The sequence below is a fragment of the Podarcis erhardii genome (assembly GCF_964252035.2).
Source record: "Podarcis erhardii genome assembly, chromosome: 14".
NCBI lineage: Eukaryota > Metazoa > Chordata > Lepidosauria > Squamata > Lacertidae > Podarcis > Podarcis erhardii.
Genome location: NC_138503.1, coordinates 22,454,286 through 22,478,928, shown reverse-complemented (window position 1 = coordinate 22,478,928; position 24,643 = coordinate 22,454,286). Strand labels below are relative to the sequence as shown.

The 24,643-nt window shown below is 44.4% G+C and overlaps 1 protein-coding gene across 1 annotated transcript; it reads left to right on the top strand.

The window, feature by feature from the left end:
- Nucleotides 1–2,235: 2,235 nt before the first annotated feature.
- On the top strand, nt 2,236–22,743 carry SYNM (synemin). The gene is made up of 4 exons (XM_081838670.1): nt 2,236–3,143; nt 11,211–11,335; nt 15,200–15,273; nt 17,631–22,743. Exons 1-4 carry the CDS (start codon nt 2,358–2,360, stop codon nt 21,572–21,574), a joined length of 4,929 nt encoding a protein of 1,642 aa, XP_081694796.1. The 5' UTR covers nt 2,236–2,357; the 3' UTR covers nt 21,575–22,743.
- The last annotated feature ends 1,900 nt before the right edge of the window (nt 22,744–24,643 follow it).

Below are 24,643 nucleotides of genomic sequence, written 5' to 3'. Positions count from 1 at the left end.
TGATTACTGACCAGCAAGTTCTGTGACACCCTAACATTGCTTGTGCATTCCTGGAGGAAAGGGAGTTCTATAGCAAATGGCTTTGAACTATAAGCAAATGAGTGAGCCAACCTTTTGGCTAATCTATGAAAGATAACCAGTCAGGTAGTTTCAGCATTTTCTCCTCCAAGTTAGGGCATTCTTTCCCATACTTTACAAGCCATGTGACTTTCTGCGATTAGCTACTGGATAAATGCTGAATATTCAGATTCAGATTGACTCCTATAATCATGGGTTATAGTTATAAAGCAAGCCTGGTTGGAAGTATCAAAGGCAAAATTAATGACATTGCACTGTGTCTTTGTGATACAATTCTCTTCTGTGATTTTTACTCATGAAATCATAGAACTGTAGGGTTGAAAGGGATTCTAAGGGCTATCAAGTCCAACTCTTTGCAACACAGGAATCCTATAAATTTGACATGATAGTATTATCATGGCATCTAGCTTGAGGATACCTTGCTCCAAATCTCCAGACAAAAAATAAGCCAGAGATGAAAGTGGGCAAAGCAACCAATCTGATTCTTGCCTTTATACCACAGGTGGAGAACTTCTGGCCCACAGGCCTAATCAGGCCTGGCATGGGTTCCAATTTGGCCTGCAAAGTGATTACCCCAAAACCACAACCACATCATGTGTGCCATCAGGCAAGGGGCAAGCACAGACACAAAAGAGGTTTGTTGTCAGTCCTGATCAACTAACTGAGGTAAAAGCAGGCCAGGTGAGATCTAGTTTGGCACTAAAAGCAGGCCATAAATGTTCAGGAAGAAGGGGTGATAGTGGTAAATCCATTTTAATTTCCTAGGAAGGAAATGCTCAGAAGTCTGGTAGAGGATTGGTGAGGCATCCAGCTCCCTGTGACTTTCCCTGTGCAGATGATCCCAAGAGCTTGAAATTAGTATCTATTAGCTTCAGGCTTTGTTTTCTATGGCCAGTTAAGGAGTTTTGCATGGGAGCTCCCAGCAGAAAGTGGAGCTTGAAGCCAATGGCCTGTCAGTGTGCCTAGCATCTTCCACCCCAGAAAACAAGAGGCAACACCCCAGTTTGAAGGACACACTTCAATATGGTTGCCACCATTGTTCTGGCAAAATACAGGACATGGCGGTTGGCGGCCATTTTCCCCCCATCTGGTGCTGAAGTGACTTCAAGGCCCTTCCATTACAATCTATTGTAGCCTAACAGGATGGCCTCTCTGGAATTTGTCACACGCACACACATACAGATGAATCTGTAAATCTGTCTGTGTTTGGCTACCCAGAACTTAAAATACATGACGTTTCATACACCCTGTCAAACACATGCATGTGGAAAGGTTCCCTAACTTGGCACACACACACACACACAGAGAGAGAGAGAGAGAGAGAGAGAGAGAGAGAGAAAGAAAGAGAGAGACCTGAAATACAGGACAAAACTGTATCAATACAGAATGTAGAATTCTGCATTGAAATACGGGGCAATCCTGTATTATACAGGACACATGGCAACCCTACTTCACATATCCTCCAACATTTCTCTCATGAAAGTAATTTTTAACGAATTTATACTCTGCCCACCTGACTGGGTTGCCCCTGTCTCTCTGGGTGGCTCTCAACATATATAAAAACCTAATTAATTTTTTAAAGAAAGCTTCCCAATAGGATGTCTTCTAAAGGTTGTATAGTTACTTATTTCCTTGGCTCAGGGATCCCAAAACTCCATACCCTCCAACATTTCTCTGATAAAAATAGGGACGTCCAATGGAAAAGCAGGACATTCTGGAATCAAATCAGAAACCAGGGCGGCTTCTGTAAATTCAGGACTGTACCTGGAAAATAGGGACACTTGGGAGGGTCTGACTTCAGCCAGGCGAAAACTGGTTGGTATTTGGGGCCTAAGTCATTTAGGCCTAAGTTTAAGCGCTCATGTGAGCACCTCAAAATGGCCTCCCCCAACCAAAAGGCTGCCAACGTAGCTGTTTTAGAACACAAATGTTTTCTAAAGCCTACTCCAGCCAGTAGTCTACCTTGTCGCTGCGTTTTGGACAATCTGAAGTTTCCACAAGTTTCTGGGGAGCACAAAGCAGAGTGAGGTTGTCTGCCCTACTCCGGATGAAGCAGGACTGGAAGGGAATGTGGCCAGCAGGCGCCGCTCTTCGGCCACCTCCGGCTGCCGGCTCTCCCCACCCTCCTTGCCCAGCCTGCCTTCCCCGTCCCGGGCCAAAACCGCAAAGCAGCTGTCGGCGCGCAAAGAGCCAGCGCGCCTCGGAGAGGAGCAGGAGCGCGCCGGAGCAAGGCGGGAGCCGTCCGTGGAGCCGAGGCTGATTTGCAAGAGGTGGCGGCCATGCAGCGGGCGGACTGGGACGAGCAGAGCGAGCTGCGGGAGCTCAACTCCCGCCTGTGGCTCTACGTGTCGCGGGTGCGGGCGCTGGAGGAAGAGAACCGGCGCCTGGCGCAGGAGCTGGGCGCGCTCCGCGGGCGGGAGAGGCAGGTTGGCCGCCTGCAGGAGCACGAGGAAGAGGTGGCCGAGCTGCGCCTGCTGGTGAGCGAGCTGAGCCGGGCCAAAGGAGAAGCCGAGCTGGATCGCGACGCCCTGCGCCAAGAGTTGGCCAGCTTGGAGAGGTTGGGCGCGCAGTCGGTGGAGCTGCGACGGCGCCGCTTGGAGCCCGAGCTGGCCGAGCTGCGGCAGCAACTGGAGCGCTTGCGGGCCGACTGCGCCGCCCTGGAGGCGCTGCTGGAGCGCCTGCGGGCCGAGCACGGGCGACTACAGGAGGAGCGGCGGCGGCGGCGTCCCCAGCGCCTGCCGGCCCTGCTGCCTCCGCCGCCGGCCAGGACTTCGACGCGCGCCGTCAGCCGACGGGAGCTGGAGGACAGTTCCGCGCTGGTGCTTAGCTGGAGCTGCGAGCAGAGCCTGGAGCGCTACGAGGCCGAGCTGCGGGCGCTGCAGGAGCTGGAAGGGCGCCTCGGCAGGGAGAACCTGCAGAAGCTGCGAGCCCACAACGAGCAGAGCCGACGGCAGCTCGAAGAGCTTCATCGCCGCTGCCAGGAGCTGGGCGCGCTGGCGGAGCGCTTGGAACAGGAGCGGCTGGCGCAGCAAGAGCGCCAGGGCGCCGAGCTGGCCGAGTATCAGGTAGGGCAGCGGGAGGGCAGAGGCGCCGCAGAACCTCCATGGACCATGGCAGTCTACCTCTGAGTGCCAAACTGCTGGGCACTAAAACCTAGAAGCATCACTTTAAGGCACAGTATGCCATATGTCAACCGCTTACTCTGTTCTTGTCAGTTAAGTGGTAAATAATTTTTCTTAAATACATAAAATGAAAAGAAATGCTTGCTGAGTAGCCCCTTGGCTTGATCCAAGCAGGGTTCTGCTTGCATTAAGGGCTGACTATTTACTGCTTTGAATCTGCCCTGGTTGGGTTGCCAACTCCCCACCCCCTGGCAGAGCTCCTGCACCTTTATTTGACGAGAGGCCTTTATGCTGTGAGCTCAGCTTTCAACTAGTGCATGGGATGGTTGGAAGCATTTCACATACTGTACTTTATTGCTCTAGTCTGAACAGAGAGAGAGAGAGCGCCCATCGTTTTCTAAAGACTTCTAGTGAGTTAATGGCAAAGGCTTTCTTAGGTCATAGGTGGGCAGCTTGTAGCTCACAGCCTCAGGAGACCCCCCTCATGCCTCCTCAACCCGCTCCATTCTTTTATCCTTCTTTCCTGTTTGTTTTCTCTGCCTCTATATATAAGAAGTTGTTTTTCCATTATGTAGTGTCTGGGGGGAAAATTAATTGATTTCTATTTATTTTACTTTACCTGGGTTCATGACTTGCCTTCCAGCTGCTGGTGAACAAATTATGCCATGTTTGTATAGCACACTTGAATGAGAAAATGAAGTACTAGCACTTACTTTCCGGAACAGTTGCTGTGATTCAACAGTAGCTGTGTTGTACTAAAAGAAACCCAAAAAAACTAAGCAAAAAAATTATCTGTATAATTTTTTGAGAATAGCTTCATCAAACCCAGTGGGGTAAACCAGCATAGGATTAGGAATTATATTCTTGAGACAGACATGGTAAAAAGTGAGTCTGTGTGGTCTTTATTCCTGTCTAGTTAATCCAGAACGATTCTCTAATTTCCACACCCCCTCATTTTTTTATTCCACTAACCACTGGCATGTGCCCCTCGCCCCAAGCGAATTACTCCCCGAGGAGTGTGGCCACCGATGGAAACCTCAACTAAAACCTGTCAGGGTCTTATTGTTTGTCCCCCTAACTAGTGCTGATGTGTGTGGCCTTCCCCTGGCACAAGAGTGCTGTGATGGGAGCAAACCGCACTAGCTGCATCTCCTGCTTCTCACACAGCTGTTGCCGAGGGGGTAAAGGAAATGCTCTTGCCAAGCTGAGAGACATGCTCTTCTGCACTCGTCGAGAATAAAACCCATTTGGCTTATTGTTTGTGCAGGAGCTGCAGTCTCCAAACTTGACAGTAGCTCATCCATCAATAGTCTGTAAAGGCTGGACCCGTAGGCAGGCTTGCATAGGAGTAAGCCCCGCCAAACACCCTGGGATGTAACTATGAGTAAATATGCAAAGAGATGCACTTCAAATCTCCCTGGGCAACTGTTTTATTAAATGTTTAGTTCAAACATGAGGATTTTGTTTAGCACAGCTTATTAAACTCACCTCCAGCCATTGCTTTTTTGTTGGTGTTTTACCTAATTATAATTTATTTATTATTATTACTTGTTGCATTTATATCCCACCTTTTCCTTCAAGGAGCTCGAGGTGGAATATATGGTTCCCTCTCCTCATTTAATACCCACAACAACCCTGTGAGGTAGGAAAGGCTAAGAGGCAGTGACTGGTGAAGTTCACCCAGGGAGCTTCATAGCTGAGTGGGGATTTGAACCCTGGATTCCCAGGTCCTAGTCTGACACTCTAACCACTACTCCACTCTGTCTCTCTATAGTTACCGGGTTCTGTGGTGCTATTGTCTTCTTGCCTGGGGGCGTCCCTGTGGTCTCCCTTAGCTTGAGCGATGCCACAGTTTCAGATGCTCCCATAGGAGTCTGGGAAAATGGAGGCAAACAAAGTTGATGTTTCTAGGAAGGCATTAAAAAAACAAAAAACTCCCCTGAGCCATCTTAAAAAATATGATACTTGCAACTTGCCTTCTGGATTTCCTTAGCCTTTGCCACTCTGTGGGTGGTTGCACCTGTCACCCTCTCCTTGCTACAAACATGGGCGCCCACTTTCAAGGAGTGGTGATGGGATCAAGTTTAGCTAGGGAACATTCCCTCGTTCTGGACTCTCCTTCCTTGGAGGTTTTTATGCAGAGGTTGGATGGCAACCTGCCATGGATGCTTTAGTAGAAATTCCTGCATTGCAGGGGGTTGGACTACATTACCCTCGGGATCCCTTCCAACTCTGAGATTCTACAATCCCACTTTTCCCAGTGGTAAAACAAAAGCAAAAGGATTCAGTTCCTATTTGGCTTCCAGAGTCCCCAGTACAGGACACAGTGTTCCCTGTGGAGGGGCTGAGTCGCAGCCCCTTTCCAAACCTCACATGACTAAAGGTGCTTAGAATAGCACGGCTGGGTACTAAGTTTCATTTACCAGCAGGCTGCGATTTTGGCGACAATGAAAATATGGGGAGTGGCAGGACAAAATGGCTGCCTGGTGTGTGGGGTGTTGGGGGGGGAGAAGGTGTCAGTTGTTTGTGACATGGAGAGTCAGAGTGGCTGGGGCAACCCAGTCAGATGGGTACAAATAATAACATTATTATAATATTATAGTGTTGGAGCTTGGTGCACGTTTGTAGCAGCAGAGTGCAGAAACAGTCTGAGGTAGTGGCTGGTTGAAAGACTAGAGAAACTTTATTCATGAGGTCTGAACTGGCGGTAACTGACAAGGCATGAAAATCAGAGTTGAAAGCGATAACCCAATGAAGTTGTTGACCCAGTGTGCTACAGCTGTGAAAAATTCATGCTAGGGATTGTTAGGAAAGGAAATGAAAATAAAACTGCTGATACCATAATGCCATTATACAAATCACTGGTGCCACCGCATTTGGAATAATGTTTGCTGGTCTGGTCCCCTCATCTCAAAAAAGATATTGTAGAGTTGGAAAAGGATCAGAAAGGGATAACTGAAATGATCAACAGAATGACGCTCCTCCATTATGACGAAAGGTTGCAGCATTTCTAGTTTAGAGAAAAGGGAAGTAAGAGGTGTTGTGATAGAAGTTTATGAAATTATGCCAGAAGCAGAGAGAGTGGAGAGATAGAGGTTTCTTGTGTAACACTAGAACTTGTGGAGATCCAATGAGGTTGAATCTTGTAGGATTTAGGACAGTGGTACCTTGGTTGTCGAACTTAATCCGTTCTGGGAGTCCTTTCGACTCCCAGAATGGTTCGAAAACCAAGGCGCGGCTTCCGATTGGCTACAGGAGCTTCCTGCACTCAATCAGAAGCCATGGAAGCCACATCGGACGTTTGGCTTCCCAAAAACATTCGCAAACCGGAACACTCACTTCTGGGTTTGTGGCGTTCGGGAGCCAAAACGTCCAAGTACCAAGGCATCCAACAACCAAGGTATGACTGTACTTAGTTGTGCAGTACACAGTTAAACTATGGAACTTGCTCCCACAAGAGGCTGTTGAATGGCTTTAAGAGAGAACTGCACAAATTCATGGCCATTGTTGACTACTGGCCAGGAGGGCTGTCCTCTACCTCCACAGTCAGAGGCAGTAATGCTTTTGAATACCAGTTGGTTGAAACCGCAGGAGGGAAAAGGGCCCTTGTGCTTGAGTCCTGCTTGCGGGTTTCTCACAAGCACCTGGAATCAACGTACCATTGGCCTTGATCCTTCAGGCTTTTCTTAGGTTCTTCACATTACTCCTGGCAAACAAAGCCATTATGAGTACAAGTTTATGTGTGGCCATCTTGGAGTCAGGAGGTTAACTCTGAAGGTCCAACGCTAACACTAGCCAAAGCAGCAGCAGCAGCAGCAGTGAGATGGGTGTTATGATACCTCCACCACTGTATGGAAATGTAGGGCAGCTGGGTGTGGTGATAATGCTTGTGTGGTACTATCTGCAGATGTCTCTCTACAAAGCCACAATTGCAGCCACCTTGTGGGGAGCTTAATAGCTATGGTGGTTGTTTGCTGCTGCACCTCGAGTTCATACCTGCACTTCTCTTGATTTATTTACATGTGATGTAGAGAATGTGCAGACTGCTGAATGTGACCTGACACCCATTTAAATGTATTGCACTTTAGGTGGCTTGAAAGTCTTTGAGACAATGGCATGATAAAATTCAAATCTCAGATCTTTGGTTCAGGCCAAATATGAATTTATTTGGAAAGGCATGTAATTTCCCCTTGTTGTTTTTATTACTCCCTGGTCTCCCCGTCATCCAGCTGTACTGTAAACTCTTCTGTTTACACTGTTCCTGTGTGGTGATTTTGTTTGCCCCTTGACCTGGCAATTTCCTTCATCCCCCTCTTTCAGTGCTGTTTTTCTGATTTTGATGATACCACTTGATATTGTCCTTTGCATCCTTTAACTTGTATGTAATTCAATAAAAGTAAAATAATAATTTCAAAAGGCATGAAAAGAGCCATGCTGAATTCGAGCAAATGCCTACTTAGTCCGCCATCTTTTTTTCTGCAGTGACCAACCATTTTCCTCTAGAAAGTTATCAGGGAGTGACTGCTGATTCCCAGTAGCTGGCATTCAAAGGCAGAGTGCATCTGATATCAGAGGCAGCACATAGCTTTTATCCTCCATGGATTCGTCTCACTGCGCTTATAAAGATATCTGAATTGGCAGCCGTCTTGTGATAGCAAATTTCAGTTGAACCATGTGCTGCATGAAGAAATGCTTCATGGGCAGGTGGGACTTTTCCAGGTGCGCTGATCCAGCAGGCTCTTCTTACATCCTTAAGCAGTCTTTGTTCTGGTGCCACTTCTGAGTAACCCACTTTGCTGAGGGTGTAAAAAAGTCTTGAAATAAGTGGGTTTTTGTTTTGTTTTGGTGGAGTTAGAACAGTTAATGGAACCATAGTACACTGTGAAAGTTAACGAAAGCCATTCAGTCAGCCTGCATATCTTTCCCTCTGTTTCCTGTCGGTAACCATTTCTTTTGTTCCCAAACAGCCGTTTTATTTGCACGCTGGTAGATTTCTGTTGTCTGTGCTTATCTCATTAACAGCTGCATTGTGAGCAGGGCCATTGGAGATTATGGGGATGTTGTATATTGTGAAGGGGCAGGATTTTGTGTGCCTGGATTTTCAAAATGCCACTTGTGTGTGCCATCTGCTGAGGTTGCAAATTGTTACACAACCAACCTTTCAGGATGTAAAATGCGACAGTAGCTCAGTGGTTAAGCATAATGGTTAACCATGGTTAACACCTGGGGTAGCCAACGTGGTGCTTTCTATGGGTTGTTAGACTCCAGCTCCCATCGTCATTGGCCATGCTGGGTAGGATTGATGGGAGCTGGAATCCAAAACAGCTAGAGGGCACCATGTTGACTATTCCTGATTAACGCTCAGGCCTGGTTTCAATGTCACAATAAACCATAGTTAATACAAACTATGGCTTAATGTAAGTGTGCAGTGTGCCAGTGCATATTGATCAAGTTGCAGGTGCTTCATTCCTCTCTTGCTCCTGCTGCTGCAAGGAAAGAAGGCATGGTCTGGCTAATCTGAACCCAAGCTCATGGTTTGCTTCTTGCTAAAGAAACCATGAGCAGGAACTAAAGTTTATTCTCTGATACTGATTGTGGTTTGTTGGGGGGAAGCTTTCCCCAAAGTCCTGGCTTTCCCCAAATAGTCCTGGGATCTATACAGTGGTACCTCGGGTTAAGTATTTAATTCGTTCCGGAGGTCCGTACTTAACCTGAAACTGTTCTTAACCTGAAGCACCACTTTAGCTAATGGGGCCTCCTGCTGCTTCTGCGCCACCGGAGCACGATTTCTGTTCTCATCCTGAAGCAAAGTTCTTAACCTGAAGCACTATTTCTGGGTTAGCAGAGTCTGTAACCTATGTATGTAACCCGAGGTACCACTGTAGTTTGTTAAGGATGCTATTAGGGGTCTCCTAACAGTTGTCAGAACTCTTAACAAACTACAGTACCCAGGATTCTTTGGGGGAACCATGGCTATTTAAAGTGGTATGATCCTGCATTGAATGTGTAGGGACCACTGTTGTTTATTTTGCCTGGCATCTGCTCTCACCAGCTGGGGTTCTTTCCAGAACCCGCTGTTTAAGACACTTTACCTGGAGGTGCCAGGGATTGAACCTGAGCTTTACCACTGAGCCATGAGCACCTTTCAACCTAATGGAACTTGCAGGGTTATCTTTCAGACAAATGGGAAACTGCCTGCTCAAAAATAACCTAGGAACTATTTATATTAACACTGTTACATGCTTCCTCCCCACCCAGTATTCCCTGTGCAGAGTGACATTCCAGGGACGGGACAGCCTGGCATTTAGTTTCCTTTAGATGAGCAATCACAGAGAACCGCCTAGAGAAAGGTCCTGCACTCTCAAAGGCACCAACTCACAGCCCTCTCTCTCACCTTCCGCTTCCAACTTTCTCTTCCAAACTTCCAATCTAACACACAAAATGTTGTATCTTTAATTTTGCACTGTTTTCTCCCCTGGAGTCAACTGGGCAATTATTATGTTAGGCCTGGTTCCCAGATCTGTTCAGTGGTGTTTCAAAGGAGATGGGTACTGCATTTTGTAAAATTAGCATTTTAACACAGATCTATCACAATGAATTAGTGCATTAATTCCCATCTAGCCAAGCAGCAGGAGACAAGTGTTTCCCCTTCACTAAGCTGTGAGTGTGTGTTACTTCTAAGTGACTGTAGAATTAATTAAGTAAACTGACTGGGGGATCCAATCCAAAGCCTTTTGAATCAATTCCTTCTTCGGGAGCAGTACTTGAATAACGCTTCTCAGGTCGGCCTGAGTAGTTTGCAAATTCGGTTGAGAACTGTTATTTCAAATAGCTGCAGAAGAAGGACTTATTCCAAAATGTGTTGAACCTAACCATCTTTATTACCTGCATACCTAAAGCTCTTCTCCCTTTTTCTTCCTGTCGCTGCTTTCCCATTTGTTTTCCCAATTTTGTATGTCAGCCAAACCATAGTTGGCATAAGCCATGGCTTGCAAAGCTACTATTTTTCCTCCTGCTTTGCTGGATAGGCTGCCAATCTGCTAGCAGGCTAAGTCAATCCAAACACCCTATACTGCTCTGGATCAGGTTACCTGAGAAACTGCCTTACTCCTTATATTTTCCCAGGAGACCACTGTGGTCTGTGGGAGAGCTTCACCTGCAAGTTCCAAAGATCTCAGAAGCCTTCTCAGCAGTAGCCACAATTCTATGATAGGTTGTCAGGTCATGTGATGGAGCTCAGAGCAGGGCTTTTACTGTGGCTGCCCCTGTTCCTGTCAGTATACAACAGGTGCCTCCTTGCTACACCTTCTAGAAACAACTGGAGACCATAGGCTTTCCCAGCTGGATAAATGATAATAATAATAATATTTTTTTATTTATACCCCGCCCTCCCCAGCCAAGACCAGGCTCAGGGCAGCTGTGCGTGAGTAGGTGAGGTATTGGGAGCTCAGAGCCGCAGCATATGAACACGCCGCCATCTTGGAACAGAACCAAATGGCTCCTTACCACAATTGTCCACTTGTTAGGCTTGACTTATTTTCAAAGTATTTGTTGTTTTTGTGTTTTTAACTGCCTCCTATGTAAATTGCCTTGAGAAGGTGATTTAGAAGGCAATTAATAAATAAATGATGATAATATTTTAATAATAGAAGCATAGTGGAGTTTGTGTAGGGACCCCATTGCAATAGTGCCCAGAAACATTATTAAAAGTAAAAGATAGAGAAGATCCAGGAATAGTCACAGCAGTATGACCTAAATGTTGTGATGATAAATGACCCATCTTCACTCAACGTTGCCTCCAGAAAACAAGTGTTTCTGTGCTGGTGGAACTCTTTGGGGGAGATTTCAAGGGGGAAATCACCTTCCCTGGAGCCCTTTACCCAGACAAAATCCCCATCCATCTTTTCCTATTAGGTTTTTTGTCTCTGAAATTGCGCCATTGCCAGGGTTTTAGTTAGCTGACCCGTGAGCTCACTCAAGTTAACAATTTATATTCATGTTTCGCTTTAGGTGATCATTGAAGCCTTGGAAGAAGAAAAGCATTTCCTAACCATGTCTATCGCAGAGTACCTAAAGGACTACCATGAACTCTTGCAGGTGAAAGCTGGTCTCAGCCTTGAAATTGAAACTTACAGGTAAGGATCATAAAAGTGACTGATGGTGCTCTTAAAAGACACTTGAAATTCCTCTTATGCTGCAGTGGACATTTAAGTTCAGTTGCAACCTCATTTCACATAAAGCAAAAATTTGGGGCAAGTTTGAATGTCTCCGCTTGAATGGAACATCTGAGAAATTTAGAGACAAGCAAAACAAAAAAATGTTGATAAGTAGTAATATCTGTTACTGTAGGGTGTGCTTGCACACACATACTTAACTTGGAGATGACTAGTGATGTGAGGTGAGAATATTCTTCGAAAGATTATTCTTGAGAATTTAACATCACTAGAGATGACAAACCAGTGCTCAAAACCAGTTCAGGAACAGTGTGGGAACAAACTTACTCCAGATAAGGCAGAGATTTCAGCATATTCAGTCTATTTGGAGTGACTTGGTATAATTCTCTGGAAATCTTCATTCGGCTAGATGGCAAATAGAGCACTTGTTGTCAGCAGCAGGGTGTGGGTGTTCTTTGATGCTGAAGCCATGGAGTCTGCATCTGGTCACGATCTTTAAGATGGAGTGGGAAATATAAGATGGTGGATTGGAAACAACAAGTCAATTTTATGATGTGGGTTCTAATCCAAGCAGACACGGACTTTGCTTTTGGACAAGACGCTCCAGCTTAGGCAGGAAAATGAATCTGTAAAATACTATACTATTTCAACTATTTCTGTCCAGGATTGATTAAAAGGCTGCCCACATGCCCACCTGTTTTATACATAATGTTACTTGGTTTAAAAAAATAAGATAAAAGTCACAAGAACATGAAATAATGAGGTTTTCAGTCAGGATTGGTATTTCCAATCAGTTTTGGAATGCTGGATTTTGTGTGAAGTTTTTCTGCCCTTTCTAATGAGAGAGAATTTTCCAGAAGTTAATTTATCATCGGTTAGGATGCCAGCCCTGCTCATAAGTGGGGTTTTTTTTTAGCAGTAATAGATCACTTTCAGTTTTCTTCCTTTTTCCCTGCCCCTCCCTTTGCTGGTATCCATCACCAGCTCTGCGAACACAGATGAAAATTTTATAAATCCGTATGAAGGAGCCTCTGGTTCCTTGGAAGCCAAAATAAAATCCTTCCATGTTTTACCAAAAGGAAGAATCCTAATACCAGTATTTTTAAAAGTTGTTTTGTTTTGTTTTTTTGGTAAAGGTGAGTGAGGAGTGACAGTACTGATTTCGTTTTTCTCTTTTTAAATTCAGTGCAACTGTCATAGGAACACTGGAAGTTGCCTTTCATTAAGTCAGACCATTGGGTCCTATGCTGAATAGCTGTGGCTCTCCAGCGTTTAAGGCAGGGGTTTCTTCCAAGCTTTACCTGGCAATGCTGAGAGACTGTGTGAGCCAGTCTCTCTCCCCTGCCTCATTTAATCCACACAACAGCCCTGTAAGGTAGGTTAGGCTGGGAGGGAAAGAGAGACTGGCTCACATTCACCCAGAGTGGAGATTTGAACCCTGGTCTCTTCTCTCAGATGCTAGTCCAACAGTCTAACCACTATGCCACACTGGCTCTTGTAAGTTCTGTCCATGATTGAAGGAATTACTTCACAACCTTCCTCTCTGCAGCTGGTTTACTTGGCATTCCACCCCCCACCCCCCGATTCTGGCTATGTTTGTAACCAATGGTGACTGCATAGGGAAAAGATGACGGCAAAATTTAGAAAGAATGAGCCACTGTCCCATCTCCCCCCCCCCCCCCGCTTCTCCTTTTTTAAAAGGTCTTCTAAGTAGGGTTTGCTTGTATTGTGATGCGCAGCTTGTTTTCAGCAGCACTGCTCTGGGTTCCAGCTGACTGCTGTGTGCTGCTGCTGCTGCTGCCCTTTGCCATATACAGTGCATTGCTTGGAACTTATTTTTAGTGACTTCATTCGTTGCTCCAGCAACCGAGCAAACTGTTGTTTTATCAGCGGCCAAAAATCCTTACTCAAACTTCCCGCATTCCTAATTTCCATCATCACAGTTAACACTTTCAGAGAACTTCATCCTGTAAGGGGCTGGAAGAGATAATTTAATCCTTCCTGGAGGACTGTGTGTATTTCTTGTAGTCTGCAGGAGGGGCTTTAATTTGGCATTTCTGCGTCCTGGGAGAACAATATGTTATAGACTGTTCACTGCAAAAAACCACAGAGCAAAAGGTTTGCAAAATGTGCAAAATTCAGGTTTGCCAAAGGTGCTTATGCCAAAGCTAGATGATGATGGTGACAATTGGAAACTACTAGCAAGCCTCCGTTGTGTATTTTTAAACATAGGAAGCCAGATCAGACTGAATCAGACCTTTGGTTCACCTAGGTCAGGACTGTCTATACTAATTGGCAGGGGACATTCCCAGCCCCACCTGGCCAGGCTAGGGATTGAAACTGGGATCTATTGCATACAAAGCTGATTCTTTACCACTGACCTATAGCCCTCCCTAGGGGTGCCAATTTGAATAAAATATTGAAGGGCCCAGGTCAGCCCCTCCCCACGTAATCAATCACATGACTTGGTGCATGTACGCACACCATTTAAATGGCAATGCCCATCAACTTTGGGGACCCCCAGAGCCCTCAAATATTTTACTGGGGGAGCCAAAAGGTGCTCCTTCACATATGCCAGCCCATCCTTGCCTTGGCAGCAAGTGCTAGTGTGAGAGGATCTCCATTCTCTGACTTTTCTAGCTATTGTCTTACTTGGGATTGTAAAACCAGCAGTGAATGATTCATACGTGTGGTTCTTCATTAGGCTGATAGTTTTTAATTGAAAAAGCTAGTCAAATATCTAGTCCTCATGTTTTTAGAGATCACTTTGTGATGACAAGGACTCCTTGGTAGAATGTTCAGTGTGCTGAATGAATTCCCTGCTTTCCGTCACAGTAAGTGGTTTTAACTCCAAATCTAAAGTTCATTGTATTAAACGTCATCATTGTTAACTATTTCACAGTGAGTATGTGTTAATACATTTTATTAAATTTCTTTCTAAAAGGAAAATAATCCATAACAAGTATGTAATTTCACACAACTGTTTCTTAGTTGTATTCAAACATACGGTTAACTGCTTCCTATATCTTAAAATGTCAGGTATAATCAAAGAAACAGTTTGATTGAAGCATGCATTCCGAAAGACTGCAAACTGTTTCCAGCAACTAGATATATAATCTTATTTATCCTTTAACTTCTTTCTTGATACCTCGCCAGATACATCAATTTCAGCATAACCGCAACTATCCATCTGCAATTTACCCACTTAGCTGTGCTTGACCCCTCCACTCCCTTCCATTTAACTAGCTATTAAATTGATTACAAGTTTGTGAAGTTCTGTAGCTATGTTACCTCTTTATGTAACCTAGAAGGAAAAATAATTTGACTTACTGGGATGGCTATTGATGTTGTTGTTGCACAATGTTTTTGGGTGGTTCTTTTTTTTAAAAAAAATTACAAAATGCTATCTAGGAGCTAGAATTTTTAGCTATCACACTCTTCCAGATGAGCCATTTACAGAGTTGAAGTGGTCGTCTTGTTATCTTTTCGAAACATTTAGCAGAGTTGAAACCAAAAGTGTGTTCCAGCAGAGTATTAAAGTGGCAGCTTAAATGAACTCTGTGTTTAAAGTCAGCTGTTCAAGAATTTCCACAGGTCTTAGTTCTAGTTTTCAGAAGAATATATTGCGATGGCATAAACAGAATCAGCTCTGGGCAGGTTTGTGTGCAATAGAGGAGGGGAAAGGAGGAGGTAGGAGTCACAGAACTCTTCTGGTCTCCTTAGAATGATTAGAAGATCAGGAATGTGACATGTCCGTACTGGGCCACGGTCCATATGAAATGCCAACTCCTTTACTCTTCTAATACTTGCTTTTGTGTATTACAGAGCTTTACTAGAAGGAGAGAGCAGTCAATGGATTCTTATGTGGGATGAAGAGCATGGCAGGAAATTACCACAAGGTATGAATTGCAGACATGCATGTGTGCATTTCAGAGTAAGGAGTGGAAGTGACATGTCGGCATCATCACTAGTAATTCCGCACATCCTTGTTTCAACAGAGGGGGAGCTCTTGCTTCTAGTTCTGTGAAGGTTTATATAATTACGTATGGTGCAAGGAGAAAGTGGATAGAGACATTTCCCTCTCTCTTTCATAACACTAGAACTTGGGATGGCCCAGTAACATTGGCTGCCAAAGAGGGCAGCCCAAATCAAGCATGTATTTCACACAATAAGAACGTAAGAATCACCCTGCTGGGTCAGACCAAAGGCCCATCTGGTCCAGCATCCTGTTCTCCCAGTGGGAAGCCAATAATAAGAACCTGACTGCAGGTTGTGGAAGGCTCCAGTAGCCAGAGCCAATGAGATGCAGAGCCAATAGATTCTAGTTTTGTTCCCATCTTCTTCCTTACTGAGTTGTATAATGGCAGCGCTGAGACTAAGGAAAAGGAAGGTAACAGCGGCGCCGCTCCCTAGACTAGTCGGAAGAAAAAAGGCAGTGAGGAGGCTGGGGTCAGACTGATGTTGGTGGGGCAGTGCGCCACTTGCTCAAATGAACCGGCCTCCACTGAGTAGCTTATATGGATAGAAAAGGCCCCCCACTTCAGAAAATATATGTCAGTACGAGAAAGGCCAGGAGGATCCATGCAACTTGGAGAGTGGGGCGATACATGCATCTGTAGCTCCTTTTGGTAACATGAAGAGGTCTTGGGAAGAAAGGTTCAGGGACAAGGAGCAGCAATTTGAGGGAGCAGAAGTTCTTCAGAGATTGTAGTGGAGCTGGGGTAGATTGAGAGTTAACATCAGATAAACATCAAAGAAATAAGGGGGAGGTTGTTGTTGTTTAGTCGTTTAGTCGTGTCCGACTCTTCGTGACCCCATGGACTAGAGCACGCCAGGCACTCCTGTCTTCCACTGCCTCCCACAATTTGGTCAGACTCAAGTTGGTAGCTTCAAGAACACTGTCCAACCATCTCGTCCTCTATTGTCCCCTTCTCCTTGTGTCCTCCATCTTTCCCAACATCAGGGTCTTTTCCAGGGAGTCTTCTCTTTTCATGAGGTAGCTAAAGTACTGGAGCCTCAGCTTCAGGATCTGTCCTTCCAGTGAGCACTCAGGGCTGATTTCCTTAATAATGGAGAGGTTTGAACTTCTTGCAGTCCATGGGACTCTCAAGAGTCTCCTCCAGCACCATAATTCAAAAGCATCAATTCTTCGGTGATCCGCCTTCTTTAAGGGGGAGGTAGAATCAATAATTATAAATCACAATCAATTCCCTCCATTTTGAATGCTGAGGCACAAACGCCATACCAAAATGACCAAGGGGAACCCTTATGAAGAAAGGTTACGGTATTGGTGACTTTTTAGTTTAGAGAAAAGGTGTGAAAGAGGTTACATAATAAAAGGTATTGTGTGGAATGCACTTCTGAAAGAGGCAGCGATAATAGAATTGTAGAGTTGGAAGGGATCCTAAGGGTCATCTAATCAAATCCCCTGCAGTGCATGGTAGCCACCATCTTGAATGGCTTTAAAAGAGGATTAGACTAATTCGTGGAGGATAAGGCTATCAATGGCAGTATGTTGGAGGCAGTATGCTTCTGAATCTCATTTGCTAGAAATCACAGGTAGAGAGAATGCTAGTGCCCTCAAGTGATGTTTGCAAGTTCCCCAGGGCCGTTTGGGTGGGCACAGTGAGAGTGAAGTGCTGGACTAGATAGGTTGCTACTCTGCACTAGCAGGACTATTCTTACGTTCTTAGCCAAAATAGGGCCATCCATGGCCAAGAGGGTGGCATCATTGGAAGCCCCAAGGTTCGCAGGTGTACAAAATATCAGTGTGGCATACACATAGCTCTGGTCTTAACTAATGGATTTTAGCGCCCACTGTGAAAAGAATTGGAAATGTGTGTTTAGGATTAGCCATTAGTAGCACATAATACTAAGGCTCCCTAGCTGAGTGGTGTTAATAATTAAGAACTGAATGTTTCTCATGGAATTTCATCCTGTTTGCACACCAATATCGCTTGTTGCTCTGCAGGTGCAAATCTCATTTACTTTGATGGTCAATGCGTTAGGGACCTTGTGATGAACTGTACAGAAATTAAACCTCCTGGGATTATGCAGTTGTCCACATTTGTCATCTGTGTTTTGAAAAGATAAGCAGGAATGGATGGTTTGACTGCAAAGTAGCACCCATTTTTCTTAGATGTGTTAATGCTATGCTGTAATTAAATTTTTGCCAGTTGTGTGTAGCTGTGTTTGAACACTATTTAAGTATACTATGTTAACAGCCATGATTTTCATTTGTTTTATCTATTGGCAGGTGTCCGGAACAAGCTTTATGAGTACAGCAACCGCCACTCAGCTTATCAACAGGCACAAGGAAGGAGAACTTTTCCTGCAATCCAGAATGTTGACACAAGATATAAATCCCCTGTAACAAATATTAGCAGCTCTGCAGTTTATTCATCTCAAACAAAAACTGGTGGAATGCAGACAGTGACTCCTGGGAGACCATTAAGAAGAGATGTCTTCAGGACAGAACACCGCCCTTCTGCAGCCATCACAAAGGACACAACTCACAAGAGAACTATGACGGAACAGAGAGAGATCCGAACATTTACCCCACCTTATCTTATTAGCCAGGGGAAAGAAGCTCAACGAAGAACATTTCCTGAAAGGCAAAAAACTGAAGCTGGGAGTACTGTGTCTTTTTTGAAAGAATCAACAACTATTCAGAAAGGCACAACAAGTCCAAATATTTCTGAAAATGCAAGAGCGAAAGTGGGTATTCCTACTATGTTTCCATCTTCTGGGCTAAGTTCCAGTTCTAAAGAAACTAAATATGAGAGAAACATAGAAGGAACTCAGACTAGAGTGAGTGAACAGATCAAAGACAGCAAGCCAGTGAAAGAGGAAAAAACTGCTTTGCTGGAGGGAAGAGAGAGAAACGAAAGATGGCCCAAGGAAAAGATAGACTCTGCCACTGTGAAGACCGACAAGAAATCCATCAATGTTAGCTTTGAAAAGAAGACTGAAATTAAGGAAGGCATCAATGAAGAAAAGCAGACAGTGGAAGGATCTACCATGAAGGATACCATGAGGGGAAGTGGGCTTTTGGGAGATAAAGCACCCAAGCCCGGAAGCTATGTAAGATGGGAAGAAAGGATTAGAGTGGATACACCAGGGAAGAATCTTCCAACAGATAAAAGGATGGAAGAAAGCCATTCATTTCAAAGGGAGAAAAATGTGAGCATGGCAACACAAAGTAAAGAAGGTGCCGAGATCCCTATCCCATCAGAAGTGTATACTCACAGCCAAGTATTGAAAGACAATAGCGTAGAAAGAACATTACAAGACTTGAAGCCTTCTGTTGGGAAACAGAAGGAGGACACCACATTTAAACTTGTCAAAGAATCTAACCAAGATGAAAAAAGAAGCTCCAAAATAGACACCTTACTTGAAGAAAGTATAGCAGAAACCATTGTTTCTGACATTCTTAAAGGGTTCGTGCAGAAACCTTCTGATGGTGGAGATTCCTCTGATTTCAAAGTCATCTCCATTGAAAAGAAAGACATTTCAGAGAATGGAAAAGTGAAGACTGAGATCAATATACAGTCTACAGTTCAAGATGAATTGCACATTTCTGATGAGTTTGGCTTGGGAACTTCCTTAGAGAAAGATGTTAAAAAAGTTCTGGGAGACATTAAGGGAATTCCAGATGAAGGTGTAATAGAAGATCTTGTGAAAGGAAAGGGGGGCAAAGGCAAGAGGACTGTTAAAGTTGAAATAGTTGAGGAGCCAATGGAATCTACAGCTGAAATGGAGTTTTCAACACCATTTGAAGTAGAGGAAGTAGAAGATACATTGCCTGATATGGCCAGGCATCTATACCATGGGGATGAAGAAGGAGCTACCACAAGTACTATCAAAGATGTTAAGCAGAAGCAACCCAGTGTGATCGTGTCTCATGTGGAAGAAGTATCTGAGGGGGATGATGTAGTTGATGAAGAAAAGTATTTTGTGTCTACTCCAGAGGAGCGCCCCTTGGGTGAAGAAGAAGCCTCATTATATGGTCAAATCCATATTGAAGAAGAATCAACAGTTAAGTATTCCTGGCAGGATCAATTCTTGCAGGGATCTCAAACAAAGATAAATGAAGGTATGGGCTCCCCAGAACTGATTTACCAAGTGATGGGGGGAGGGACAGCTGCCTACATTTCAAAGGAGGAGGTTCCAAAGGAGCAGGTGGCACATGCCGAATCCATTGTTATTGAGAAAGAGATTAAAATCCCGCAAAAATTTCAGGAGTCCATAAAGGATCTCTTTTCTCAGGAGTCAAAGGACCCAAAGCTTCAGTTGAAAGAGGCACTAGAAAAGCTTGATCACACCCTTCCAGAAAGTGTGAAACAGGAGCTCTCTGCATTAACGGAAGAGGGCCAAGCTGATGCTAGCACTCTTGAAGTGGATATTAAAAAAACAGAGGACAAAAAAAAGGGGGGGTTGGTTACTATAGTTGCAGAAGTCAATCTGTCCCAGGTGCTCAACCCTGACGAGTTAAATGCAGAACTTTTGGGCAAGATGAAGTTGCCAACACAGTTACCAAGTGATGATGATTTTGATGACCGCCGGAAGCAAGAGTCAGAAAGCTACAGTGGTGGTAGAAAGAATGTTGGCATAGATGTTTCTTCCACACCTTGGACTATAGAAGAGGTTTCTAGCTCTAGCAAACTAAGCAGCAGTGATGCCAGGGAATATCATACGAACGAGCAAGTTATCCACCAGGTCCCAGTTTTCAAAAGTATGGAAATTAATAGAGGAGGAGGAGAATATTCTTCACAAGGGTCATTTGACGTTAACAGACATTTTCAGCAAATTGTAGTTGGTCCAACAGAAATTCACAGAACTGAGCAGGTTTCATTTGAAGGCCCTATTTCTGAAACTCTGGAGTTTGGTTCAGCTGGCTTTCAGACTGGAGCATCTGCAGATATCAGTCAGTCCACAAAGGAATTCAATCTTGGCCCTAAAGAAATTCAGACCACAGAAAAAATAATTTATAGAGGGCCTGTTCATAAAACCATGGAAATAAGTGGCCCTGAAAGTCCTACTCAGGCGCAGTTTTCTACCGAAATTAGGTCCTCTAAGCATGTTTCTTTGGGTTCAAATCAAATTATTGAAGAAACTGTTTTTGAGGGGCCAGCTTCAGACTTATCATCAAACAGCAGCAGTGAGGCTGTTTCTCAGACAAAAGGGCCAGTAGAAAGCAGCAGTTTGATAAGGCACATTCGGATAGATCCCAAACAAGTACACACTGAACAAGTTGTATATGAAGAGCCCCTTTCAGGATTTGTGGAGCTTAGTAGCACTGCAGGCCATACTGTGACTGAACAGACAGTGAGACATATTCGTCTAGGGCAAAAAGACACCCATATATCTGACCAAACTATATATGATGAATCTCTCCTCAAAGCAACTGAATTTGGTGGCTCTCCAGACAAACATTTCAAGGAGGGGATGGTAGATACCAATACCACTGTTCGGCACATCAAATTAAGTCCAAAACCATTTGTAACAACTGAGGAAATTGTTTTTAAGATGCCCACTTCCGAACAGCATCTAGAGTTTAGTGAAATGGGACAGACCTTTTCTTCTGAAGGGTTAGTAACACACATTAAATTAGGGCAGAAGGAAGTTCTGAGCAGTGAGCGTGTTGTTTACCAAGGTTCTCTTTCAGAATCTTCAGGGATCAGTTCTCCTGGGGAAGACATTTGGGAAGAAGGAGGTTCCATGGAGGTCAGTAAATCAATGAGGCACGTCAGACTCAGCCCTGCTGAAACTCATGCTGAACAGATTATATTTCACGGCCCTGTTTCTGAAACAGTGAGGGTCGGCACTGCAGAACTATCCCCAACAGATGGGCCCTCAGAAAGCAGCAAATCTGTTGGGCATATAAAGATAGGACCCAAGGAAAAGTCTTTTACCTTTCAGATGGATGTAACCAATGTGGAAGGGGGAAGGCAAGATGCTACCATTCTCGTACCAAACAGGAAAAAAGCAGCTGCCTCTCAGCTGGAGGGCACCATGAAGGATGACCAGAAGGACATAGATAGTGAACAAAGATTAGAGGAGTCAACATTTGATCAGACTGTTCAACTTCAAAGGATGGTAGACCAAAGATCGGTGATTTCTGATGAGAAGAAAACGGCCGTTCTTTATCTGAATGAGAAGGAGGAGGAGGAGGAAGAAGATGATGGACCTTGGTTCTGAAAAGAATATTGTCAATGTTTTTTAAAAAAATCTAGGAGCTTGATTGCCATTTATATACAGCTGACTTTAAAAGGGGGGGGGACTCCCCTTAACTTAGCTATTAACAATGAAGTTATATAAGAGTATTTTTTAAAGCAGGATCTTTTGAATGCACATGTGTTCACATGTTACAACACTAGGTCTGCTTTTGCTAATGCCATTGGGTCCTGAGTCTGAGAGTATTTGACTCTACAGGAAAACCATCAACCTCATTTAAGTCTAGAAAGCTGTGATACTATAGCAGCTTTAAAAAGTATTCAAGAGCAATCCAATTTAAATCATCTGGGACTTGTCTGGAGAAAATGTCTTTATGGCATATGCAGATAAGTTTCACTTACTTTTGGAACCATTTATTAAAACTGAAAGTTGCGCAAAACCAGTTGGAAAAAAACATAGCAAAAATAAATGAACAGTGATTAACTTGGTTGCCTGGCAACACTAATCTGTCAAATATACCTTTCAGTAGGTGACCAAGTAGGAAGATAGGAAGCTGCCTTATACTACGTCAGACCATTGGTCTATCTAGCACAGTGCTGCATGCACAGACAGGCAGCAGCTCTCCAGGTTACAGACAAGAGTCTTTTCAGCTGTATCTGAAGAATGCTGGGGATTGGACCTGAGACCTTTTACACATGCTCTACCACTGAGTTCTTCTGGTCCTTCTCCCAACCTAATGGATGCAAAAGAAGACGAGTGAAAATGTGTTGAATTCATATAGGTTAATACCTTATTTTATTTCTCTCTTACACACACACACACACACACACACACACACACACACACACACTACAACCACCACCACTAAAACGGTGGGCATATTTTACTAGTGATGCAAGTTTGATTAGGATTAAGGCTCTCACTTTTAAGCATTTTCACAGAAATGGAGTTAAAATGCAGGGGGAGAATCTTCACCTCTTAAGTGACTTTTTTTCAGGCTGCTCTTAAATTCACAGGAACAGGACCAATGAAAAGTGGCCATCCTGTTTAAAGTGAGTCCCTGCACAACTCCTATTTGCTGAAATGGGGCTGTGATGTTGCAAAGTTTAGCACACTCACCATTAGCTTGTGCTAAAACGCCTTGTATCCAGTTGCTATAAGCTATGTCATAATGATAAGGGTGCTATAATACTTCATCACTAAAAGAAAGAAAGAAAGAGCAGCTACATTTGGTGCTGGTAAATAAACATAAAAAAATAAATATCATGCACCCAGAATGTGCATGTTTTCTTACATTTATTTCTAATCATAGAATCATAGAGTTGGAAGAGACCACAAGGGCCATCGAGTCCAACCCCCTGCCAAGCAGGAAACACCATCAGAGCGATAGGCAAGAAGAATTGAGATGCACTCAAAATGTAAGCTTTATGTGGGCATTTGGTTGGCCCTTGTGAAAAAAGAATTTTTTGACTAGGTGGGTCCTTGCAGGGCTCTTCTTAGATTCTTAAGCTTCCACAGCTGTGTGACTTAGGTTTCGTTGCATGTGGCGCAGGATGGGGTGTGTGAAATTAAAAATCCACAAAAGGCTGAAGTTTTGATTGTAAATTAGACCAGGTATCCATCTAGTCTAGCAGTCTGCTTCCGAGTAGCCAACCAGATGCCTCTGGAAAGTGCATGTCAAGGCAGTGGCACTCTTCAACTTTGGTTACACACACACGCACCAGCAACTGAGGTGCAGTGGTGTGATGATCCTGTGATTCTCCTCTATTTGGTGATCTTGTCCATAGCCATTGGTAAACCTAACCTTCCCGAATTTGCTCAATCTCCTTTTAAAGGAACCCAAGCCAGCAAATAGGTGACTTTTTTAACAGGCCAAGAAGAAAGGAATCAGACTTGAGAACATTCGATGCTGTCTTATATCAACTCAGTCCACTCTAGCTAAGAATTGCTCTTGCCAGGGTTGAGGGCAACCCTTCTCTAGCCAAGGGGGTGATCTGTCAGGGGCTGCATACTGGCAGTGGGTGGAGCCAGAGTGGACAATGGGCAGAGCTGGAGACAAAAGTTTACCAGAACGAAGAGCACCCTCATTTAAATTTTCACCATGGCTACTTCAGAGAATAAGTACCAATCTATTCAGGTCTGTTCAGAAGTATGCCCCATAGCATTTGAGAGGGTACCTCTGAAATACTACTACTACTACTACTACTACTAATAATAATAATAATAATATTTATTGTTTATACCACGCCCATCTGGCTGGGTTTCCCCACCCACTCTGGGCAGATTCCAACAGAATATTAAAAATAGAATCAAACATTAAAAACTTCCCTAAACAGTGTCATAGAAAGGAAAGGAACATGATTCCTTTATTACTTTCGTGTGTTAAACTTGCTCCCTCTCTTTGTCACAGACATGGCATTAGCCTACCAATTTGTTCTCGGATAGCTGGGGTGTTTCCCGCCCGCCCCCCCACAAGCAGCTGGGGTGGGGTGGGAATAAAAATACATCAATTTATTTTGATAAAATATAGAAGGACGGAGGAACACTTTAAAAAGCCATGGAAAATGCCAGAGATACCAAAGAGGAAGGGGAAAACTGATAGGGTGGAAGACGGGCAGCCTTTGGAAGCATTGGGGGCTGCATACCATGTTGATGGCCACAAGTTGTCTATCTACGGTCTACCATGACTGGAAGTGGCTTCCTGGAGTTTCATAGGAGTCTGTCCCAGGCCTTTCTAGACCAGTGTTTTTCAACCACTGTTCCGTGGCACACTAGTGTGCCGCGAGATGTTGCCTGGTGTGCCGTGGGAAAAATTGAAAAATTTGAAAGATTTTTTTTTTTTAAAAAAAAGTCAAATTTTCACCCACTAGGCGGGCGCCGGACTGTGTCCACCCTATTTTCCATCCATCCTGGGTGGGGATCAGATCGGATGGGATCGGATGAGAGCGGACACGCGGTCCGCTCTCATCCGATTCCCCATAGAGAGCAGCAGGGCTCTGACATCTCCCTCTCCGCACACAGTGCGGAGACGGAGCTGTCATCCGCCGGCTCAGCGGGGATCAGCGGATCGATCTCCGCTGAGTAGAGAACAGT

Excerpts from the sequence above, each read along its gene's own strand:
- SYNM (XM_081838670.1), top strand. The coding sequence starts at position 2,358 with ATGCAGCGGGCGGACTGGGACGAGCAGAGCGAGCTGCGGGAGCTCAAC. Across the intron at positions 11,336-15,199 it reads CTTGAAATTGAAACTTACAG|AGCTTTACTAGAAGGAGAGA; the intron begins GTAAGGATCATA and ends TGTGTATTACAG. Across the intron at positions 15,274-17,630 it reads TGGCAGGAAATTACCACAAG|GTGTCCGGAACAAGCTTTAT; the intron begins GTATGAATTGCA and ends ATCTATTGGCAG.